The sequence below is a fragment of the Lepidochelys kempii genome, chromosome 6 (genome assembly GCF_965140285.1).
Source record: "Lepidochelys kempii isolate rLepKem1 chromosome 6, rLepKem1.hap1, whole genome shotgun sequence".
In the NCBI taxonomy this organism is placed as follows: Eukaryota; Metazoa; Chordata; order Testudines; family Cheloniidae; genus Lepidochelys; species Lepidochelys kempii.
Genome location: NC_136385.1, coordinates 89677449 through 89701896, shown reverse-complemented (window position 1 = coordinate 89701896; position 24448 = coordinate 89677449). Strand labels below are relative to the sequence as shown.

Below are 24448 nucleotides of genomic sequence, written 5' to 3'. Positions count from 1 at the left end.
CTTAATGCATCAAGGGAAGATGCTCAGATACTGCAATGATGGGTGTGGTATAAGAACAGGAAAAGAACAGAACAGTGGCTGAATATTACTGCAGGTGTTGGAAATCAAACTAGTTAAAACCAGTGCAAACCACTAATGCAGACACATTTAAACCATTTTAATGCTTGCTTTAAATCAGTTTAGCTTAATTCAGTAATTTATTGACAAAAACTAAACAAATTTAAGAAAGAGTTAAACTGGTTTGAGTGTGTGTGTGTGTGTGTGTGGGTTAATTAGGGCTTTGCACCAGTTTAACTAGATGGAATTAACAATTGCACTAGTTTAACTAAACTAATTTTCTGTCCTGATAAGCCAAGCCTGAGAGAAACTACATAATACAGGCCAGATGTTCAGCAGTGATGAGCCCCCACAACTGGAGTTGGAGTACCTGAAAGATGATAATGGGGCTATACTCCCCGCCCTGTTATGCTTGGCTCCATTCACTTGCCGGGGTATGGAGGCAAGGAAAGGATATGGGTGGGTTGGTTGGTTGGGTTTTTTTTTTTTTTGCTTAATCTTCAACTCGGTTTAATCTAATGTTTCCATACTGGTTGGGGGGAAACTATTTGTCATTTGTACTTCAACAAAACAAGGATGTTAAGGTCAAACCTCACTCCTGACACATTTCCTTTAGCGGAGGGCGGTGGGCTCGGAGACATTCTTGGGAGCTGCAAGGAGAAAGAGTTGGCTGGGGTCGAGCTTGGTTTCAGCTTGAGAATCCAGTCCTCCCCCACTTCACAGTGGGAAGGGAAGATGCGTGGAGCGATTCCCCTGTGCGTCCTCCTGCACGCCAGCTCTGTGCTGTGCGGTGCCGAGCAGCCCCCCGGGAACCACACTTGGTGCGAAGGCTCTGGCGCCTGCTACAGTGTCCACCTCGCCCAAGTGCCCTTCGGCAGAGCCCAGGAGGCCTGCGCTCTGCGCGGGGGAGCGCTGAGCACGGCCAGCGGGGAGGCAGAGGTGCGGGCCATCCTCGCCCTGCTGCGAGTGGTTGCGGCCGGGCCCGGCTCCTGGGTGTTCTGGCTCGGGCTGGTCAGGAGAGCGCCGCAATGCACCCAGGTGGAACGGCCGCTGCGGGGCTTCTCCTGGCTGGCGGGCACCCAGCAGGCGCTGCAGGGAGAGCCCGAGGAGTTGGACAAGTGGGTGAAAGAGCCGAGCAGGTCGTGCACCACCCGGCGGTGCGCGGGGCTGCAGGTCACTGCGGGGCGCCAGGACCTGGAGCCCTGGGGCTGGAGGGAGCGGACCTGCAAGAACAGCACCACGCAGGGCTACGTGTGTAAGTACCCCTACAACGGCACCTGCCCCGCTCCGCGGCCCCAGGGCGCCCGCAGCCTCCTCTTCTCGCTCCCTTACCAGCTGCACAGCGCCGCCCTGGACTTCAGCCCCCCGGGCACTGAGCTCGTGGTGGCCTGCCCCGGGCCCCAGGGAGACGTGCGGCTGCGCTGCGAGCTGGGGCAGGGCGGCTACAGCTGGACGGGCGCTGGGGAGCAGCTGTGCCCTTGCCCCTCCGGGTACCGGAGCCCCGGCACTGGAGCCTGCCTGGAGCCCGGAGACTGCACCAGCGCCCAGGGCGCTTTCCTCTGCGTGTGCGCCCAGGGCTTCCTCCTGGGGGCCGACAAGAAATCCTGTGTGCGCCCCGGGCACACTGGGGGCTCGGCCACAGCGGCACCCCACCCGACCCTGTCTGCGGGGGGGACTTTCCCCAGCAGCAGCTCGGGTGCGCCTCCCCCCCCCTCCAGCCCTCAGCCAAGCACAGCTGGGGAGGTAAAGTCCTCGTCCTCCCCCACCTATGTCTTCATCCTGGTGGCCACGGCTGTGGTGACGGTGGTGATCCTGGTCGGGGCCGTGCTGGGGGTCTTCAAACTCTGCTTCATGAAGAGCCCCTCCTCGGCTAGCCGGGACGGCAGGGAGCCGGCTCCCGCAGCGGCCGCAGAGAGTGATGCGGAGGCCACCAGCACCAGTTCCGAGAATTCCCTGGAGGCCCGGGGAGACGCGGCAGAGAGATTGCCCGGCGAGCCCAGCCCAGAGGAGGAAGCTCCTCCCGGGAATTAGGAACCTCTAGGGCACAATGGACCCATGGAAGCTTAATTTGAAATGAACCAGCCCTGGCTTCCCCTTCGTGCGAGTGAGCCCAGGCTGAGCTGGCAGCTCCCACTCATTTGGAGGGAGGCTTCTTCGTGTCAAGGCACCTCTCTGCAGAGGAAGGTTTTGGCGATGTTTCAATGAAACCTTGAAAATCTCATCGCCCGGTTTTGTTGTTTTTTAAACGTATTCATGTAAATTGCCACCCAGCTTGGCAGACGTGCCCAGGACAATGCAGTGACAAAGGAAGGATCTGGCTGGGATCTCTGCAACATAGGGCTTGATGTGGCCTTTAATGCATTTATGCTTTAGGGCCAAAAGGTCAGACTTGAGTGCCCAAAGTTAGGCACCCAACTAAGTGGCTTGTTTTTCAGGGGTTCTGAGCACCTGAAGCTTCTGGTAATTTCCCTGGGAGTTTTTAATCACATTCTGAAAAGCAGGGCACTTATTTAGGTGACCAAATGTGCGTGATGGGGCCTGAGTTTCAGAAGTGCTGATCATCGGCAGGTCCTGTTGACTTCAACTGGAGTTTGGGTTCATAGCATCTCTGGGAAGCAACCAAGTTTGAAAATGTTGGCCAAGGTGCCCTACAAGTTGTAAATTATCCCTTGATGTAGAATATTTGAGTGGTATTTGGAGGCTTTAATTTTATTTTTAATTGTTTGAACATTTGGAGATGTACACTTCCATAATTTTGAGGGAAACTCAGATCCAAACACTATTTAGACAAACATTTTAAAAAAATGTCTAAGTTCATTGCTGTATTTGGAAAACCATTGAACTGCAGATAGGGAGATAGGCTAATGGGGAATTAATTTTTTATTTCAGTCCATGGAAGAAAAATAACGGATGTTTTAGAATCGAAATCACTGTTTAGTTTGCTTCTTCATAAAATATGCAGTTTTGTATTGTAGTTGAACAACAAAATATTCTGTGCAATCATTTGTGCAGAATATTTTGTTGCTCAACTACAACTCCCATCTTTCTATTAAAGTGTTTAGATTTAATGCAGTTTGATGCAAAACTTCCTGAGTGCAAATAAGCCACCCCCATGATACCCAGAGTTGCACATCCAGAGTGTTGCCAAATTTTTCAGGTTAGAACAGTGAACATGAGTCTAAATATAGCCCAAATTCTTCTCTCCTTTGTCATATGAATTTGATGTGTTGATTTCAATGGGCTTCCCCTGGGAGTAAAGAATGGAAGGTTTGCCCTCCGTGCATCCTTCCTAGGTGATGCAATCCCTTTGTTTGTGATTTCCTTTCAGAAGTCCCATAAATCAGTTTTCAGTCTGGGCACAGAACTTACTTTTTTTGCAATTCAAAATGCTGATACTCTCTTCCAATTATGGCATTGTGGATTCTCAGTTAAGGTTAGGGTGACCAGGCAGCAAGTGTGAAAAATCGGGACAGGGGGTGGGGAGTAGGAGGAGCCTATATAAGAAAAAGACCCCAAAATCAGGACTGTCCCTATAAAATCAGGACATCTGGTCACCCTAGTTAGGGTATTAATGGTAAGTATTGATTTGAAGTCTTCTGAGTGCAATGAGAGACAGATAAACTGGATTGCCACCAAACCTGTTCCACAGAAAACCTTTTGTTCATTTAAAAGAAGCAAGAGATTGGAAAAGTCTGTTTCTTAAACATTTCCGACACTTTTTTTCCTATCCGGACCTGGCCTTAACTCCCTCTTTCCCTCTGCCCCCCTCTTTCCTAATTTTGAGGATTTGATTTAAAAAACAAAGTAAATTCCCAGACTTTTTTCATGCAAAGATAGCTATGAAAATGTACACCAATGTAAAGTGATTCTATGGCTAAAGTTTGCCACAGTGATTTTTTTCCTAAAGATCATGAAATATTTGGAGTACCCTCTACCTCAACTCACATCTGTCTAATCTTTTTGACCTGTGAAAAGGGTCCTTTGATTTTGGCAGGGGAATTGCAGCCCAATTCATATTTGTGTGGTGCAGTGCTGCACCAACCTTTGCTGATGGCTCTAGGTCCACCATAAGCTCCTTCTGAGCTGGCTACATATTCTAATACAGCGGTTCTCAAACTGTGAGTCAGTACCCCAAAGTGGGTCGCAATCCCATGTTAATGAGATACATTTGGAGTGCCTCAAAGAATTGTCTCATTGGCCTGCCCCAGAATCAGAGGTGAACTAGTCTTTACAAAACAAACTGTCTCCTAATTTTCATATTTTATAATATATTTGCAGTTATACTTTACAAAGAGAAATACTTTTCATCTCAAATATAAGCCATCCAGGAGGGTTGATTCTGTATTCAGATGTGCATATTTCTGAAAAGTGACTAATAGGTCATATGCGGCTTTCAGTCATTGCACAATTCCCATTGTCAGGAATGTGAGTAACCAGTGTAGACTTGGAAGCAGTATATATTGGGCTTTATGTTGGTCCATACATTGAACTCAGGTCTTTTGCATTCACCCATATTTCTAAAATGGGCTATTTAAGTCACTTGGAGCTTTGGGGAAACTCTTGCTTGCCTTATTTTTGCAAAGTTTTTAACACAAAATCCTCATCTCTTTCCCATTTCAGACATTGGAATTCCAAAAAGGGCTATGAAACTGCTTAAACAGTTTTGTCTTTTCAAGACTAAATTATTGTAATTCTTTGTTTCCAGGAACCTTGTACACACATGGCTGTATTCTGAGAGGTGTTAGGCACCTGCAATTCCCTTTCACTTTAATTTGGAGTTGCAGGTGTTCAGCACCTCTTAGGATTTGACTCAGAGGATGTAACTTATGCAAAATGCATGGAGTCTGGCATCACCCAGAGACATGAATGTGTGGGCCACTAGATAATTTATACATTTTGGGGTGGGTTGATTTGCCTGATAATGGTCATTATAAGCCTAAAGCTCAAGTTAGTTGTGTGTTTACACAAGTTCCTGGTCAGTGGATGCAAATTCTCAAATTCCATTTACTTCATTGAGAGTATATGGACAGAAGGCAATGTGTGGCCCCAAGAACATAAATTATGAACTAAAGTGAAGTATCTTATTTTCTACATCCTGATCATGGTATTTTATTTGTGAAATTGCTAGAGTTGCAGGGAAGGAAAAGCCACACAAAGGTCTTGCGTCTCCAGATCGAGGAACATAATGAGCCAGGATATCTATTCAGCAAGTCACAATAGGCCAGGTTGCCTCCCTCCCTTTGAAAAACCATGGGAGAGGGGACATGGAAATCTCTGCTGGGTTTTTTCATGGAGAGGGCCTCAAATTATCCTGCTGGGACATGGTTTGCCCTGGAGAAAAACCACACCAAAGTTGGCAGATCCTGGGGCATCTGGCTGTACCTATACAGCAGCTCTGGCTCCACAGGTCCCCACTCCTTGGCACTGTGGCTTTACTGAAGCTGGACTACCATGGGGTCCAATGCCACAAAGCTCCAAGGGCCTGGGCCTGGATTAACTTTTCCAGCTAACTTCCATGGGGGGTGGAGGGAGGGCAATGTGCATTTCTCCAGTTACCCTTCCTCTCACTCCCCCACCCCTTGACATGACCCTGTACACACAGGGAGCCCTCCACAAGGTTATTGGTGCGTCTCTTCTTTGCAGAGGAAGGGGAGATCTGAGGTCGGGGGATCCTCCCTTGTGCATGTCTATGGAGGTACAATCTGGCTTTATAGTTAGGTGAAGCTCATGGAGTTCACGGTTTCTTAAAGCTTTCAAAGTATTTTTGCTGTTTACAAAACTAGGTCATACATCTTTTCTTCCCCCGACTTGTAATTTTCTCCTAAGGGAAACTTAATAAATAAAAAGTTGTCCTACCTAAAAGGAAGGTGTTTTATATATCCGAGATGGAAAAAAAACCCTCCAAAAGCAAAGTTAGCATGTGTGGGTACCCTGGATATTGTATATGCTGTATTTATTTTTGCTTTACAATAATTCTCTCTCTTCCTTTTTTCACATTCTCCCCTTTGTATTTGTTTTCCCTCTGCCTACTTTCTGCTCTGTTTTTACCTTATTATGTCAATGTATTTTTTCTTTAAAAAAATACAAACCCAATAATATTTGAATTTGGTTTGAACCCAAGATGCCTGGATGGACTTGAAATTTGTACTTTGGTACAAAATAAATTCATCCACCTGTGATGCAGATCACATAAATATGGGCGGGGAAGGAGATAAATTTTTTGTTGGCTGGAAATTTCTGGAATGTTTAAAACCCAGAGAACAGATATTTTGGGAGCAGAGGTAAATAGTCTTTGCTTTTCCCCAACGCCCTACATTTAGATTGTTGTCTTCTCAGATGTACAACCAATAAGTGGCTGGTTTGCAACATACAGTTTTTGCACATATAACTGCTAACACAATAACCTCAATGCAATTGTCAGCACTGAAGAAACATGCCTGATCCAGAGTCAATTAAAGTTTTGCCATTCACTTCAATTGGAGCAGAATCAAGTCCATACGTTTGGATAAATTCATAAATATATATTAAAACTTCTGAGATGGGCAAACTGTGTATAGTTTTTATTTAACTATCATGTAATACCACATGTGAGAGACCACAATGAAATGGAACTATACATCCAAAATGTGAGAGGGGTGGAGAGATGTCGTGCCCTGGTCCATGCATGTCACTGCAGTAGCATGTGTGTCTCTTGATGGTTTTTGAACATGGCATACGACACTTAAAAGTGGATGTTATTTGAATGATTTTTTGACACATGAAAAATACTACTCCATCGCCTACTAGAATACATATATTGTATTGGGGTTTGTACAGGGTACAAATATATTGTATTGGTCATGTTTATATCATTCAGTGTTTTAAATTATCAGATATATATGACCTATGTTATACAGGTCAGACTAGATGATTTACTTAGTTCCTACCCCAAGGATCTCACAATCTGTCTTTTTGTTCTGTTTCAGAGTAACAGCCGTGTTAGTCTATATTCGCAAAAAGAAAAGGAGAACTTGTGGCACCTTAGAGACTAACCATGCATCCGATGAAGTGAGCTGTAGCTCACGAAAGCTTATGCTCAAATAAATTGGTTAGTCTCTAAGGTGCCACAAGTACTCCTTTTCTTTTTGTTCTGTGTTTGTACAACACATGACACAATGGGCATATGGTCCATAACTGGGGCATCTAGGTATTATGGTAACACAATAAATAAATAATGGTCCATTTTGACCTTAAAATCTATGAATCTATGTTAAAAAATTGAAGGTCCATATACTTATGTAAGGAATAAATTTGTCCACACCTCTCATCTAGCACAGTAGTCCAAAAAATGCATCCCTTTGCCATCTCTTGAATCTCATTTCTAATCCCTTAATTCCTTCCAAGGTAGTTTAAACAGTTATAGACATATTTTGGGGTGTGTACATTTTGATCATGAATGTATGATGAATATTTGATGATTTAGATTCATCATATAATCAATAACATTTTAATTTTCCAAAAAATGTTTAATAATAATTTAACTACTGAAGGTTTCAGTGTTATGAGAGTAAAGTGAAATCTAAAGGTGGCCAAGGACAAAATTCAAATGCTTCAAAGCATTTTAAAAAACAAACAAACACCGTGTCCTGTTCCCACATACTACAGTTTCCTGAAGATTTAAAAAATGAATAAACTCAAGTTTTCCCCCAGGAAATATAATTTCCCTATCATTTAATTAAGCTTCTTTGTGTTTTAAAACTGCCTTATCTTTCTTAGGCTATTTCATGGAGCTTAATCATTGATACACAATACTTAATTCCTTCTGGATAGAACTGTTTTTTTTATTTCTTAAGGATATAGCCGTTTGTTGATGTTCTAGATAATGCTGCGCTGAGGATGATATTAATACCCTGTTCAGGGGGCAGTACAAAGTCAATATAACACTTAAATCTCACTGAGGCCCTACATTGAGTGCTAGGATTGTGCATAGCCTTGCGCTGGCCCTCGGCTCAGTGCTGATTTTTACCCATAATGCCTATGGTCGGGGGAACCTGTTAGACTGAAACACTTGTGCCCACACACTTGGTTTGTTTTTAAATGTCTTCTTTCTCTCGTAGCTGCAGTTGTAGAAGTTCTGGGGACAAATCAGCATCAGAACCAATTTACAAACAAATAAACATATAATTTGCGAAGAGACTCAGCCAACTATCTGTCCCCGGCCGCACACCACATAAACTTTCCCCATTTGTTGTTTCAAGTGTTTGAACTCATAAGGCCTTGGCCTTCAAATAGATCAAGAGTTCCATTTGCTGATCAAGGAGCAGCACATCTTGTAATATGTTAGAACAGCATGATGTGTTTCCCAGAACATAATTAGCAGGGCTGGTCTGTTGGTCTAATGATAACGTTTTGCCTCATCAGGCTGGAAGTCTGGTTTCTGTTTAGATCTTGCTTTCTCTAGACCAGCAATGAATTTTGTGGAGATAGTATACTCAGCGGCTGTTCAGAAAGCAAGTCCAACACATTGCTCACCACCAACCCTTCACACTACATAATGAGTATCAATGATGGCTCTGAATGAACTCTCCTCCAGCCCTACTTAGCCAGTAAGATTGATGGAAGACCCTTAGCACTGAAGTCAAAACCACCCTTACCTCCCAAAAGAATAAGTAATTAACATAAAATATTTTTCCTCTTCACTAACAAAAAGTGCTTATTCCCTCTCTTTGTTATATCATGAAATTAAAAAGGATTAAAACACAGTAAGCAACATAAGCATTACCCTATTTGTATTAATTGTGCATCATAGTCTAATTTGTTCTATACTGTAATGGCTTTAGTTTAATAGCCAATTCTTGAATGTATTCATTGCAAATTCCCTTTTTCTTACCTTACAAATCAGATAGAGACAGCGACCAGGGATTGCCCTGCACATCAGACAGAGATTGCTAACACTGCTTTCAAAAATTCTGAACATAACTTATCTTGCTGTTTTACAAATTCAGTCTAGAACTCTCAAAAGAACGCCTTGCTGGTACATCAGAGCAAGACAGGTTTGCTGGAGTAAAATACTTTACCTTATGTTTGGAATGTGCCTTCCTTTTGTGTGTTAAAAGATTGAAGTGGCCACATGTTTAGCTAGATTTAAAAAGAAGATTGCAATGCTCTTTCTATACTCCCTAAATAACTTTGGGAAAGTGGGAATAGTTTATGTAAATTGAATAGTACCTGTGCAGGAACAGTAGTCTCATGCTACATATAGTCCATCATAATGAAATATAATATATTCAGCTCTTCTAGATAAAATACTCACTCCTATGATCTAGCTAACAGACCATAAGTGATACACACTTTTGATAAATATAGGTGTTTGATGAGCTTATCTCCCATTCTTGGGGGTTTCTTCTTTTCATGCTTTTTAATTAATTTTTGGTTTTGAGGAAAGACCCTAGACCAAGTGCTCTTGAAACTGAAATCCTCTATAGATCAGATAAAGCACAGTGGGATCTACTGTAGCCCTTAATGATGAAATTGTGAATTTAGTTCAAGCATATGGGGAGCAAGACATAAGCCACTTCTGGTTCTTAAAAGGAAGTATATTTGTTTTATTTATATATCACATTACAGGCTTTTTTAAAATAAAGTATTAAATCTCTGAATCTTATGTATGGGTGAGGGGAAGTACAATAGTTTTCCATTCCCATTTTGTTAACATATTAACATTACTTTCTGTATCAAACAAAAATATTGTAAGAAAATTTTCTATTTGAATAATAAAAGGGAAAGAGGCAGGGGCAGAGGGAAAGCCAGAAAGTTGAGATCATAACAGTTTGAAATATTCAAAAAAAAATCAGAGAAGACTAGGATTTCTCTCTCTCGTACTGCTTCTGCCATCTGTTTGGTTTCTAGGCTTTTGTCCTATGGTTTATGGGTACCCAGCAACCTGCTTATGGTAATACTCAGTTCTTAGAAAAAGCTCAGATACTTTGTACCTTTACAAATAACCACTAGCTTTGAAAGCAGCAGTTTCAACACTCATATACTTAACATATTTTATTCAAAAGATAGAGTTCTTTCTCTGGAATTGTGGAGCAAGACTTGCGAAAATAAAAATCCTTTGTCTGAATGTATATTTACAGCATATTTTTCTGCTCACTACACTCACAGTAAGAAAAGGAGTACTTGTGGCACCTTAGAGACTAACCAATTTATTTGAGCATAAGCATAATTGGTTAGTCTCTAAGGTGCCACAAGTACTCTTTTTCTTTTTGCGAATACAGACTAACACGGCTGTTACTCTGAAACCTACACTCACAATGTGATCACTAACTCCAAAGCTGTCTTCGGTGGTTACAAAGGTGCAGCTGAAAGCAGAATTTTGACTCCTTTGTCTAACGTGAATGAAGTTTCAATAGTTGGTGCAGGAATCCCAAATAATATAAAGTGACAACTGGAAGGTCTTTTTAATGTCCAAATGATGCTCTGTTTCCACATCCAAGCCTTGCCACACAATCCAAAAGACTGTTTTTTGTATCTCTATTAAGAGTTCCTTCCCTGGCCTTGTGTCCCTTCTCTCTCCATTTTGAACTCCGTCTCCTTCCCTTTTCAAGGCTATGTAGCGCTCTGTCCCTGCCTATCTGTGATCACTGGTCATCTGCCACTCCCTTGGTCAGAGTCAACATTCCATCAATTCTGCCTCCTTTCATGTCCCCTTCTCCCCTTTTCTGATACTGCCAATATGCCTGGGATGTTCTCCCTCCAAATTCTTTCTTAACCTTCAATTTCCTCTCAGAACTAGAGTGACCAGATGTCCCGATTTAGGGGCTTTCTCTTACATAGGGCCCTCTTACCCTCTCTCCCCCACCCCCAGTCCTGACTTTTCACACTTGCTATCTAGTCACACGACTCAGAACCTACCTTTCCACTGCAAATAATGATCTTCTCATCCATTCCTTTGAACAATTGAAAACAAATAGAAAAAAATCCCACCAACCTCTCCCCAATCATAATTATAAAAAAGAGGCAAACAGCTAAGAATTAACTTGACATGTACTGTACTATTTAAGTACCCCCATTCTCTGTATTCCCCCCTCCATCTCTTGTGCTGTGATCAGTTTAGATGGTAAACTCTTTGAGGCAGGAACCAAGGGGTAAGAGCCTCAGATGTTGTAAATTAGTGTAGCTCCATTGACATCGATAATTTACATAAGCTGAGGGTCTGGCCCCTTGTCTTTAGGCTGTGAATAAGCAGCTTTTTATATAGGTTTTTAAACAAACAAAAAGCCAAAGGAAGAAACTGCAGAATCTAAGTTATAAAAGACATGTTTTTAAACAGAATGTTGTTCCAGTTCTTCCAAAAGCAATCAGAAACTCTTTAAAGGAGCTATTTTATAATATTTTGAATTTAGCTTAGAATTTATTTATTTTTTGCTCTCCCTGTGGCCTCAGTCAGATCATATGCAAAATAAATCTGCAATGATGCTAGGAAAAGAAAGTGATTAATAGGGTTATTGAGTTTTTTTCTAATCAAAAGATCAGTGCATTCTGCATTTTCCTTTTATCCATGTCTGGTCTCTGCTTGATTATATAATATAGTAGACTCCACAGAGGATTTTATTTTGTACACTTCATCCAGCTAAAGCTTCCACTGAGCCTTCCACTGGCACTCTGATAAATGATACACCCTTTTCGTTTCATTACAGTGCATTCTAACCAATAAACACCTTGTCTGTCAACTCAGCTAGCATTGTTGCAAACAGGTTCCCTTAGTTTTCAAAGCTAGAGCCTTAAAGCAGCTCTTTCACCCCAACAGGAGATAAGCACTCTATCATCAGTTTGAAGATGGCAGTGGTTAGTCCATACAATGAGTGTAGGGCATGATTTTCAGAAGTGCTGAACACCTGCAGCTCCCACTGATATTGATTAGAGCTGGCGGTGCAATCAGACCCTCTTGAAAATCAGGCCCATAATTTTCAAGTGCTTCCCCTCCAATTCCAAACTAAACACTAGATCAAAAGTGTTACACTAGGTCAGCTGTGTAAACTGAGCCAAAGACCACCTGAGGATAGTCCTGGGGTCATCATGGTGGCCATTTAATTCTGATTCAGAAAGCTAGTTATCCCTCTTGATTTTGCAATCACCAAACACTACCAACTTTGGCACGTCCCATTCCACCATGTTTAGGTACTGAAGTAGTTCACAGATAGACTCTGCAATGCAGCTCAGATACCATGGTGATGAGCATGAGTCACATTCTCAAATGCAGAGTGCTGGAGACTGGTGGGGTTGGAAATCAGAGGCTGAAAAATAGTGATTCTTTTTGGAAAACAGAGTGAATTCCTTGATCCTGTTTCTTTTTGCTTGGTTGCTTTTTTATGTTGGTGATATTTTAAGGTACCCATTAAATTACGCTTTGCTTTATTGGGCAAGTGATTTTGCAAAGCCAAGTCTTGCTTGCCTTACTCACCTGGAGGCCAATTGATTTCAGGAAAGTGAACAAGATTTGGCCCAAGCTTTGGAGCTAAAATGTGCATGTTGTTGGAGCCTGGTTGCCACAGTACACCAGACAGGCAAACGGTTGTTCTATTAACATATACTAGAAATATAGACTTTCCTTTTTTAAAATGATTATTTTTTTTAAAAAATCTGTTCTATCTAGGTATGTTGTAGAAATGGCATTTCAGAAATGAATATGTCATATTCAAAAGATTGATACCGTGGCAACTCAGCTCCTCCTGTGGAGGAAATCTATGTTAAGATCCTGCACCCCAGCTGAGTGCCTCCCCTATGGCTCCATCAGGAAAATGGGGTTTATATTCATACACAAAATACTTCAAACCTGGTGGATCCCCATCATTACACATAATGCCCAGAGGATCCACAGGAGGCCCTGCCACCCCTCTAGATGTCTTGTGCCTCTGCATTAATTCTGACTCCTGGCAGCCCAACAGTGCCAGGCTGAAGTTGCCCTCAGACCTATCAGATGTGAGTTCACAGGTGATACTGCTCTAGGTTGTATAGTATTTCCTGGGGAGACTTACTGAGGGGTGGGGAACAAGACTTACTCTGAGCCTCCTTTGTGGTGTGTTTGGGTGGAGACAATACTGCAGAGGTGTCTGGCTCTCCCCACAGTACACATCCCTCCTGAGAAAATCAGTGTGCAGAGGGTCCCCTCTGTGTGTGGATCTATGAGACAACACAGGCTATGCTTACTCACTTTGTCAAATCTAAAAGTGCTTTTGAGAAACATCACTCACATTTTATATGGGCCTTACCCTGCACCACTACTGTCAATGACAAAACTCACACTGAAGTCAATGGTGCAGGGTCAGACTCTGTGCCAACATATACATTAGTATGAAACTTGTGATATGTTAGACAACTAAAAAATATGCAGCAATGCCCTCTTGATGGTTAACAGTATTTATGCTTTTTGTGGGTAAAGTGGGTTATGTCTAAATAAAATTATGTAGAGTGCTGGAGAGAAATATTTCAGCTAAATGCTTTCTTCAGTGGTTGCTGAAGACAACAGTTGTTTGAATCCTTTTTATATGAAATTTTAACAAATTTTATTTGAGAATTTGCAAAGCATTTGAAATAATACTTTGTTTTCTTATAAAGAAAAGGAGTACTTGTGGCACCTTAGAGACTAACCAATTTATTTGAGCATAAGCTTTCGTGAGCTGTAGTGAGCTGTAGCTCACGAAAGTTTATGCTCAAATAAATTGGTTAGTCTCTAAGGTGCCACAAGTACTCCTTTTCTTTTTGCGAATACAGACTAACACGGCTGTTACTCTGAAACCTTTGTTTTCTTATACATTTCACATCAGTTCCTGAAGGCATTTTTTCCCCCTCAGATAGTTATTACTCACTTATTTGGAATAATAACTTTGATTGGACTACCTTTCTTTCCGCTGCAACACTGTAATGCTATACAGCTTTTCATCACTTCATTTACCACCAAAGTGTAGCCACATTCAAGGTGAAAAATGGCAGCACCACACCTTAGTTCAGGAGAAGCAGTGAAGAATGTTGTATCCAGCTGAAACAACACAGTGATCCTAGCACCATGTTGACTGCTGACAAATTAGTTCAGTAATGAGGAGGAGGAAAGAATACCTTTTATTGTGTAACTAAGCACCCAATACTCCAACACCCTGGGTGGTCTCCCAGCCCAGTATTAGCACAGCTTGACTTTACTTAGATTGAGAGAACTGAAATCAGAGCACACAAGTTGGTATGTCTGTAGAATTAAGTGCATGGGTATCACAAGTTCCAATATCTTTGCATGAAGCCAAAGGAAACAAATAAACCACCTTTGCTTAATGTCTCATCAAAGCTGAGTACCAATTTTGTACTATTTTAAAAAACCTAGTAATTGCAGAAAACCAGTAAAAAGTAGATTGCAGAGTACTGTATAATATATCTGTTTATTAAGCTAACACTGCATTACAGTATTGCTGGGTGAAGTGACAGTATAAAAGCACTAGATTGATACCTTTTTAAGGAAACAATGAGCACGATTTGAAATGGAGCTCTAAAAATGTAAACATGGCACCCTGTGGTTTTTGTCTGTTTTAAACAATGCAATGCCTGTCTTCAGTGAAATGTTCCTAAAGACTGTAAGAGAGATTTCTCTCTCTCTTTTTTTTACTATAAATGAAGGTTAAAATTTGCAATTACCTTTAAAATTATTTGAAGGTCCTTTTTAATTGAGTGGTCCCCTGAAAAGTAAAAAGGAATAAAACTATACAGATTTTAAAGCCTTTCACAAAATGTTTTAATAGGGATGTAACAGCATCCATATTAGCAATTATTTTTTAAATCAAAAGAAGATGAGCCAAAGCCCACTGAAGTCAGTGGGAGAGTTTCCATTCACTTCAATGGGCTATGGATCAGGTCCTTAGAGAGATACTAGAATTTATACATTCACTTGACAATATCTGATGTTTTGGTAGGAGAGATTTGCAAAATGGCCTGATGCTTTTTGCTCCTAAGAAAAGTTCATGCTACAGTTCATCCAGGAACCTTACTGAACCCCCCAAAGAGCTAGACACATTAGTAAGTTAAGTATTAACACTCTTTGGACGCAGTAAGTAATATAGCAATTAGTAGGCAGTGTTTACAGGAGTTTTAGGGAATTATCCTTTTGCTTCCGATCTCCAGTAGTTATTCCTATAATTCACAGTATTGTGCTAGAGAGATGATTTGGTAAAAGTGCACTAGCGCACTGTCTTTGACATTAGTTCTGTTTTAAGGAACGCAATAAAGAACAGAAAGCAGAATTGCTATTGTCACCATAATCGTTACTGGTATGTCTAGGTTGGGATAATCTTTAAAGGGGGAACAGAAATGTTAGATTTTGCTTTCCACCATCATTTATCCAATAGAAAAGCACTGTTTTTCTATCAGAAAAATATTCTCGATTCTGAAATATGCATGATCAAGGTGCGAATAGAACGGGAAAAGAATTGTTGTGGGGAAACAATGGAAAAAGAAGGCCTATAAAAAGGTTATAATCTTTTTCTCCAGAAGGAGCCTTCTTGAACATCACCCTTTTAAAATGAAAAGGAGGACTTGTGGCACCTTAGAGACTAACCAATTTATTTGAGCATAAGCTTTCCTGAGCTACAGCTCACTTCATCGGATGCATTCAGTGGAAAATACAGTGAGGAGATTTATATACACACAGAACATGAAACAATGGGTGTTATCATACACACTGTAAGGAGAGTGATCGCTTAAGGTGAGCTATTACCAGCAGGAGAGTGGGGGTTGGGGGGGAACCTTTTGCAGTGATAATCAAGGTGGGCCATTTCCAGCAGTTTGCATAGAGACTGGGAGTGGATGAGTCATTACACAAAGTAAAACTATTTCCCCATGTTTATTCCCCCCCCCCCAATGTTCCTCAGACATTCTTGTCAACTGCTGGAAATGGCCCACCTTGATTATCACTACAAAAAGTTTTCTTTCCCCTGCCCCCACCACTTTCCTGCTGGTAATAGCTCATCTTAAGTGATCACTCTCCTTACAGTGTGTATGATAACACCCATTTTTTCATGTTCTGTATGTATATAAATCGCCTCACTGTATTTTCCACTGAATGCATCCGATGAAGTGAGCTGTAGCTCAGGAAAGCTTATGCTCAAATAAATTGGTTAGTCTCTAGGGGCCACATGTACTCCTTTTCTTTTTGCGAATACAGACTAACACCGCTACTACTCTGAAACCTTTTAAAATGCACTCCCTTGTATGAGGCCGCCAAGACTTCAGTACATAGAATAATGAATTGCTTCCAAGAGAACGTTTTCACAACACAGTAACAAAAAAGAAAATACTGAAATCAAACAATATATTAAGCGCACACATAAAGACAATCAAAATCAAACATATATTGAAGCACCGAGAAGGTAGATTACACTGCTGATACAGGAAACCCCTTTCAGTTTAGGAGCGATGCAAAGTGGGGCTAGGTAATATCTATTATTAAACAGACAGGTGTATGTTTCTGATAAGTATTTTAAAGCCTGATGAAGGATCCGCAATAAACTTTCCTTATTCTATGTGGTTCGAACTGCAAAAGCAGCCACACCGACTGTCCTTCACAGCTTGCGTCTCTTTTATTCCCTGGAGGGTTGTTTCACAGTGAGCGTAACACTCACAGGACAATAGCTTCACACTCTAGTGCCCCCTTTAAACTTTATTATTTGCACACCTCCCCGTCCAATACCCTGCTCCATGCGAGTCACGGGGCGGTGTATATCTGTGTGTTATCAGCAGCCTGCTGGGCAGCTCTGAGATAATGAAATAATCGCGTTTCTTTCTTAGGAGGCGTTTTTCGTTTCCATTTCCATAGGGACTGACGTTTCCCCTTGAGTGCCACTGAATGCCAAATCTCAATGGAACTCAATTCTAGTGGTTTGCGTCCCCCAACTCCCCCCCCCCGCGCCCCGTTATCTTTTCACATTCTTACCCGAGAGAAAGAGAGCACTGGAGTTCTGTCCTACTTGCAATATGACTTCATGAGCTTGCCTGCCCCTTTTAGAGGAGCTTTTCTCTCCCTTGTGGGGGATGAAGGCTTGTCTGCTCTTTCTCTGCAGCTGAGGGAAAGGGACCTTTCCTAGTTCTACTCTGAACAGAAATCCTGTCTCCCTTTCCGGTCAGTGTTGGTTTCAGCTAGGAGGGGTTGAGTTAAACTGTGGCGTATAAACTGAGCGATTTCCTAGCTTTTGACAGAACATCCCCTTGTGTTTTAAGGCTGCCAAGGGGCAAAGTCTGCCGTCAACAGTGTACCTTCCAAAGGGGAGGAACAATTAGACACCAAGCAACACGACCCTGAAAAGAGCAGCACATCGATGTGCCACCACAATGGCAAGTGAACCAAAGGGAAGGGGGGTGGGGGAGTCGGAGACGAGCACAAAAAGAAACAGAGAAAGTCAACAGGAGACTTCACTGACCCACACACGCGCTGATCACACACAACGGGGAGGAAGCAACAGATTGAGGAACCTAAAGTCCATCTGAGGGGCGCTTAGTTAATAATTGACTAGGGGCGTAGTAGCATGAACAAACACAACGCAATTGAAATACTGAGGGGGTGGTGTGAGGGGCAGGCGGCCAGGGAACACTTTGTTGTTCCTTTTCGTGCCCAACTCTGTTGTTTCCAAACAGAATAATAACCCCCCTCCCCGCACTCCACCCGCCCGCAGTCCCCGGCTGCCCTGCGCCTGGGGGGCATGGGGGGTGGGGGGGTGGGAGGCTGTTGCGCGCTTCCTCAGAGAGTGGTAATCCTGGAGGTGCAAGTGCCGTTCCTGTACATGCTCCCCGACTCCAAGTTGTCGGGGGGAAAGTCCTCCACGCTGTAAGCCCTGCTCTTCAGGGCGGTGGCGTAGTAATCGACGGGCTCCTCCGTGGCGTTGTCCATCCAGCTGAGGCACAAGAGCCGCTGGAAGGACCTCTTGAAGTTGTCCGAGAGGAAGCCGTAGAGGATGGGGTTGGCGCAGCTGTTGGCGTAGCCCAGGATGACGGAGAGCTGGCTGATGGTGGCGTCGTCCTGCTCCACGAAGACGTTGACCAGCTGCACGATGTAGAAGGGCATCCAGCAGATGACGAAGACCATCACCACCATCATGACCATGAGGGTGATCTTCCGCTCGGAGCGCTTGCGCTGCTGCCAGCCGGCCTTGAGCGCCACCATGCGCATCTTGGCGATGATGAGGATGTAGCAGAGGCAGATGGCCACCACGGGCAGCAGGAAGCCCATCAGGAAGGTGTAGACCACGAAGACCACCAGCCACCGCTGGGTGGGCTCGGGCATGAGCATGTTGCAGGCCACCGTGCCGTCGCTGTTGGGCGCCGTGCTGGAGAAGATGATGATGGGCAGGATGATGAGGATGGAGAGCACCCAGACGCCCAGGTTGACCATCTTGGCCACGCTGGGCCGGCGGTAGCGGGCCGCCTTGATGGGGTGCACCACGGCGATGTAGCGGTCCACGCTGAGCACCGTCAGGCAGTAGATGCTGGTGAACATGTTGATGGCGTCCACGCTGAGCACCAGGCGGCAGAGCAGCGAGCCGAAGGGCCAGTGGCGCAGCAGGGTGGAGGTGACCAGGAAGGGCACGCTGAGCATCAGCAGCTCGTCGGCGATGGCCAGGTTGAGGATGTAGATGTTGGTGGCCGTCTTCATCTTGGCGTAGCGCAGGATCACGTAGATGACCATGGAGTTGCCGCACAGCCCCACCAGGCACACCACGGAGTAGATGAAGGAGATGAGGATGGCGCTGCCCTGCGAGTCGCTCAGGGTGCCGTTCGGGGCGCCGGAGGAGTTCCTGCCGCCCGCCTCCATGCCCCCCGCCGCTGCCTGCCCCAGGACCCCGCCGGCGCTGCCGCTGCTACAGCAGCTCCCTCCGCTCGCGCCGCCGCTACTGCCGCCGCCGCCGCCACCTGCACCGCCCGGGAGCCTGGGGCAGGTGCCATTGGGGAGCATCCTCAGCCCAGCCCTCCCCGCCCGCGGGCTCACAGCGGCCGGCGCTGCGCGCCCGCCCGGCTCGGCACCCTGGCGGAGCCGCAGCGTTGTCTCCCGCCCGAGGCTGGCATGAGGAGGGAGGAGGCTGCCGCCGCCGCCGCCGCCGAGCCGAGCGGCGTTAATTGCCGCTCTCCGGCTGGTGAATGATTAATAGGCAGCGGCGCGTCAGCAGCGACGAGAAGGAGGAGGGGAAAACCCCCCGCCAGGAGGCGACGCAGGTGGGTGTCCTTCCCGCCGGCCCCGAGCGCTCGGCGGAGCGTCAGGAGTCAGCCCCCTCCCCGGCTCCGCATTGCTCAGCTCCCGCCCGCGGCCACCTGCCTGGCAGCCGCCGCCGGCCGTCCCGGCGTGCACCGGCCGCTCCCGAGGCCGCTGTGGCACCAGCCCGGCTCGTAGGCGCACAGAGACCGCCCCGCCGCAGCCAAACGGCAGCCTCGGCTCCCCGCCACAGCCCATCCTGTGGCGACACACAGTGCCACCGCCACGCACACACACCCCGTCCCCAGGCACAGCACCACAAAACACGCCCTGCCCCTACACACAGTGACACCACACACACACACACCCGGCCCCTGGGCACAGCACCACAAAACACACCCTGCCCCTACACACAGTGCCACCACACACACACACACACCCTGCCCCTGGGCACAGCACTGCCATACACGCCCTGCCCCTACACACAGTGCCACCACACACACACACACACCCTGCCCCTGGGCACAGCACCACAAAACACGCCCTGCCCCTACACACAGTGACACCACACACACACACACACCCTGCCCCTGGGCACAGCACTGCCATACACGCCCTGCCCCTACACACAGTGACACCGCCACACACACACACACCCTGCCCCTAGGCACAGCACTGCCATACACGCCCTGCCCCTACACACAGTGCCACTGCCACGCACACACACCCCGTCCCCAGGCACAGCACCACAAAACACGCCCTGCCCCTACACACAGTGACACCACACACACACACACCCGGCCCCTGGGCACAGCACCACAAAACACACCCTGCCCCTACACACAGTGACACCACACACGCACACACACCCTGCCCCTGGGCACAGCACTGCCATACACGCCCTGCCCCTACACACAGTGACACCGCCACACACACACACACCCTGCCCCTGGGCACAGCACTGCCATACACGCCCTGCCCCTACACACAGTGACACCGCCACACACACACACACCCTGCCCCTAGGCACAGCACTGCCGTACACGCCCTGCCCCTACACACAGTGCCACTGCCACACACACACACACCCTGCCCCTGGGCACAGCACCACAAAACACGCCCTGCCCCTACACACAGTGACACCACACACACACACACACCCTGCCCCTGGGCACAGCACTGCCGTACACGCCCTGCCCCTACACACAGTGCCACCGCCACACACACACACACCCGGCCCCTGGGCACAGCACCACAAAACACACCCTGCCCCTACACACAGTGCCACCACACACACACACACACCCTGCCCCTGGGCACAGCACCACAAAACACGCCCTGCCCCTACACACAGTGACACCACACACACACACACCCGGCCCCTGGGCACAGCACCACAAAACACACCCTGCCCCTACACACAGTGACACCACACACACACACACACCCTGCCCCTGGGCACAGCACTGCCATACACGCCCTGCCCCTACACACAGTGACACCGCCACACACACACACACCCTGCCCCTAGGCACAGCACTGCCATACACGCCCTGCCCCTACACACAGTGCCACTGCCACACACACACACACCCTGCCCCTGGGCACAGCACCACAAAACACGCCCTGCCCCTACACACAGTGCCACCGCCACACACACACACACCCTGCCCCTGGGCACAGCACTGCCATACACGCCCTGCCCCTACACACAGTGACACCACACACACACACACCCCCTGCCCCTGGGCACAGCACTGCCATACACGCCCTGCTCCTACACACAGTGCCACCGCCACACACACACACACCCTGCCCCTGGGCACAGCACCACAAAACACGCCCTGCCCCTACACACAGTGACACCACACACACACACACCCCCTGCCCCTGGGCACAGCACTGCCATACACGCCCTGCTCCTACACACAGTGCCACCGCCACACACACACACCACACACACACACCCCGTCCCCAGGCACAGCACCACAAAACACGCCCTGCCCCTACACACAGTGACACCACACACACACACACCCCCTGCCCCTGGGCACAGCACCACAAAACACACCCTGCCCCTACACACAGTGCCACCACACACACACACACCCTGCCCCTAGGCACAGCACTGCCATACACGCCCTGCCCCTACACACAGTGCCACCGCCACACACACACACCCTGCCCCTGGGCACAGCACCACAAAACACGCCCTGCCCCTACACACAGTGACACCGCCACACACACACACACCCTGTCCCCAGGCACAGCACCACAAAACACACCCTGCCCCTACACATAGTGACACCACACACACACACACACCCTGCCCCTGGGCACAGCACTGCCATACACGCCCTGCCCCTACACACAGTGACACCGCCACACACACACACACCCTGTCCCCAGGCACAGCACCACAAAACACGCCCTGCCCCTACACACAGTGACACCGCCACACACACACACACCCTGTCCCCAGGCACAGCACCACAAAACACGCCCTGCCCCTACACACAGTGACACCGCCACACACACACACACCCTGTCCCCAGGCACAGCACCACAAAACACGCCCTGCCCCTACACACAGTGCCACCGCCACACACACACACACCCTGTCCCCAGGCACAGCACCACAAAACACGCCCTGCCCCTACACACAGTGACACCACACACACACACACCCCCTGCCCCTGGGCACAGCACTGCCGTACACGCCCTGCCCCTACACACAGTGCCACCGCCACACACACACACACCCTGCCCCTGGGCACAGCACCACAAAACACGCCCTGCCCCTACACACAGTGACACCACACACACACACACCCTGCCCCTGGGCACAGCACCACAAAACACACCCTGCCCCTACACACAGTGCCACCGCCACACACACACACACCCTGTCCCCAGGCACAGCACCACAAAACACGCCCTGCCCCTACACACAGTGACACCACACACACACACACACCCTGCCCCTGGGCACAGCACTGCCGTACACGCCCTGCCCCTACACACAGTGCCACCGCCACACACACACACACCCTGTCCCCAGGCACAGCACCACAAAACACGCCCTGCCCCTACACACAGTGACACCACACACACACACACACCCTGCCCCTGGGCACAGCACTGCCGTACACGCCCTGCCCCTACACACAGTGCCACCGCCACACACACACACCACACACACACACCCCGTCCCCAGGCACAGCACCACAAAACACGCCCTGCCCCTACACACAGTGCCACCGCCACACACACACCCCCTGCCCCTGGGCACAGCACCACAAAACACACCCTGCCCCTACACACAGTGCCACCGCCACACACACACACACCCTGCCCCTGGGCACAGCACTGCCATACACGCCCTGCCCCTACACACAGTGCCACCACACACACACACACACCCTGCCCCTGGGCACAGCACCACAAAACACGCCCTGCCCCTACACACAGTGACACCACACACGCACGCACACCCTGCCCCTACATGTAGCACCTCTACTACATGCCAACACATACCCATTCTATTACCTGTACACACACACACACACACACACACACACGCCCCAGTATACATCACCAGCTACCCTTTCTGTCACCACTAGACATGACACAACACCACTACACATACACATCATTACATACCCACTACACAAACACACACAACCTACCACAACTACACAAACACACACCATTTACCAACCATTCTATTGACACCTCACATACCACCACATACCCTCCGTACTACCACTACACACACATTGCCACCACTTACATAGACACATAGATTACTGCCACCTACCAGAACCACCTCAGAGATGCAAACACAATACTCATCACCACACAAATGCACACCCCCACACTACCATCTACCTTCCTTGCATGCATATTATCAGCACCTACCTATTCCAACACACAAACTACATTTATACACGTTCAGTCACTCCAACAAACACACCACCACCACAATGAACTCCAGTACATACACATCATCATCGTCTGCCCTCTCCAACACTCACACACACACACACACACACTACTCTGGCAAGCATTTTCCTTTAATAACTGAGAAGTAGTTCATAGTGATTTTATGTATATATATATAACGATGCTATGGTAAAAATCTCTTTCTGTTGGACAACAATGTTGTCTCTAATTGTACATGATTTCTGCGTGTGCACCATAGTCTCTGTGACGATTGGGAATTGTGTGGGTTTATTTTCTTCATTTTGATTTCTGTTCCAATACAATAATGAATTTAGTGAGCAGGATTTGCAAATGATCTTAATATTCATAGGCTATTGCTGTACATGAGTGTTTTAGCTTAATGCTGCAACATTTGTGGACGTCATTTGATGGTTTAACAGAGACTTATTCTTTTCCATTTGGATTTTGGAGATCATATATTATTTGGGACAACATGTTGGCATTGGGACACCTAGATTACAAGGAAAGAGGTTCATATTTGTACAACATTCTTCAAAATCATTACTCACAATGTACTGAATGGCACTGTTCAAAAATCTAGTATTATATAAGTTCAACTGAAGAAGTGATTTGCATTAAAATCTGTTCCGGGAGAACACGAACCAATTTTCCATCACTGATAAGCACTGGGGTTTGAGTAAATAATTGCAAGCCCATCAAAAAGAACATCTGGTTGCTTGAGACCATTTAGTCTATTAGAAATCTATCATTCATATATCATCCAGTTTTTCATTTAAATGAGAACTTATTTTTGCACACAGGAGCATCTATTTATTATGAGGTATTGGTTAAGGGGTTTCTTTCTTTCTTATTGTTATAAGGTGGTATATGACAATATTTTGAATATAAATGTTAGCTCTTTTTGATTGAAAATGGCAGTAAAGAGGATCAACTCTGAAGCTGCTGTAGCAATAATAAAACTGTCATCACCACCATGTTTTCACAGCATGTTCCTCTATCCTCCGACGCCCCCTCCAACAGACACACTTACTTACACCTAGAAGTTTCCTTCATATTTCATGAGAACTTTCTCTTTCACCTGATGCTTTCTTTTGCACAGCTTCCTTCTGCACCTCATGAAACACCGAACCAGTTTATATGATGTGAAAGAGAATGTTTTTGAAACTGTTCATATATCCTATTAGCCACTTTTAAAATCTGAAATGATTGATGAGCAGTATTGAATGA

General features: G+C 46.5%; 2 protein-coding genes across 2 annotated transcripts; one reads left to right on the top strand and one right to left on the bottom strand.

Moving 5' to 3' along the window:
• The first annotated feature begins 633 nt into the window (after nucleotides 1–633).
• CLEC14A (C-type lectin domain containing 14A) lies at nucleotides 634–6882 on the top strand. Its single transcript, XM_073349097.2, has one exon. The coding sequence runs from the start codon at nucleotides 634–636 to the stop codon at nucleotides 2086–2088; it is 1455 nt and encodes a 484-aa protein (XP_073205198.1). The 3' UTR covers nucleotides 2089–6882.
• A 9230-nt stretch (nucleotides 6883–16112) lies between these two features.
• Nucleotides 16113–19461, bottom strand: SSTR1 (somatostatin receptor 1). Its single transcript, XM_073349099.2, has one exon. The coding sequence runs from the start codon at nucleotides 19019–19021 to the stop codon at nucleotides 17810–17812; it is 1212 nt and encodes a 403-aa protein (XP_073205200.1). The 5' UTR covers nucleotides 19022–19461; the 3' UTR covers nucleotides 16113–17809.
• Nucleotides 19462–24448: the final 4987 nt, after the last annotated feature.

Bases quoted from the DNA above. Each gene is read 5' to 3' on its own strand.
- CLEC14A (XM_073349097.2), top strand. From the start codon at position 634: ATGTTAAGGTCAAACCTCACTCCTGACACATTTCCTTTAGCGGAGGGC.
- SSTR1 (XM_073349099.2), bottom strand. From the start codon at position 19,021: ATGCTCCCCAATGGCACCTGCCCCAGGCTCCCGGGCGGTGCAGGTGGC.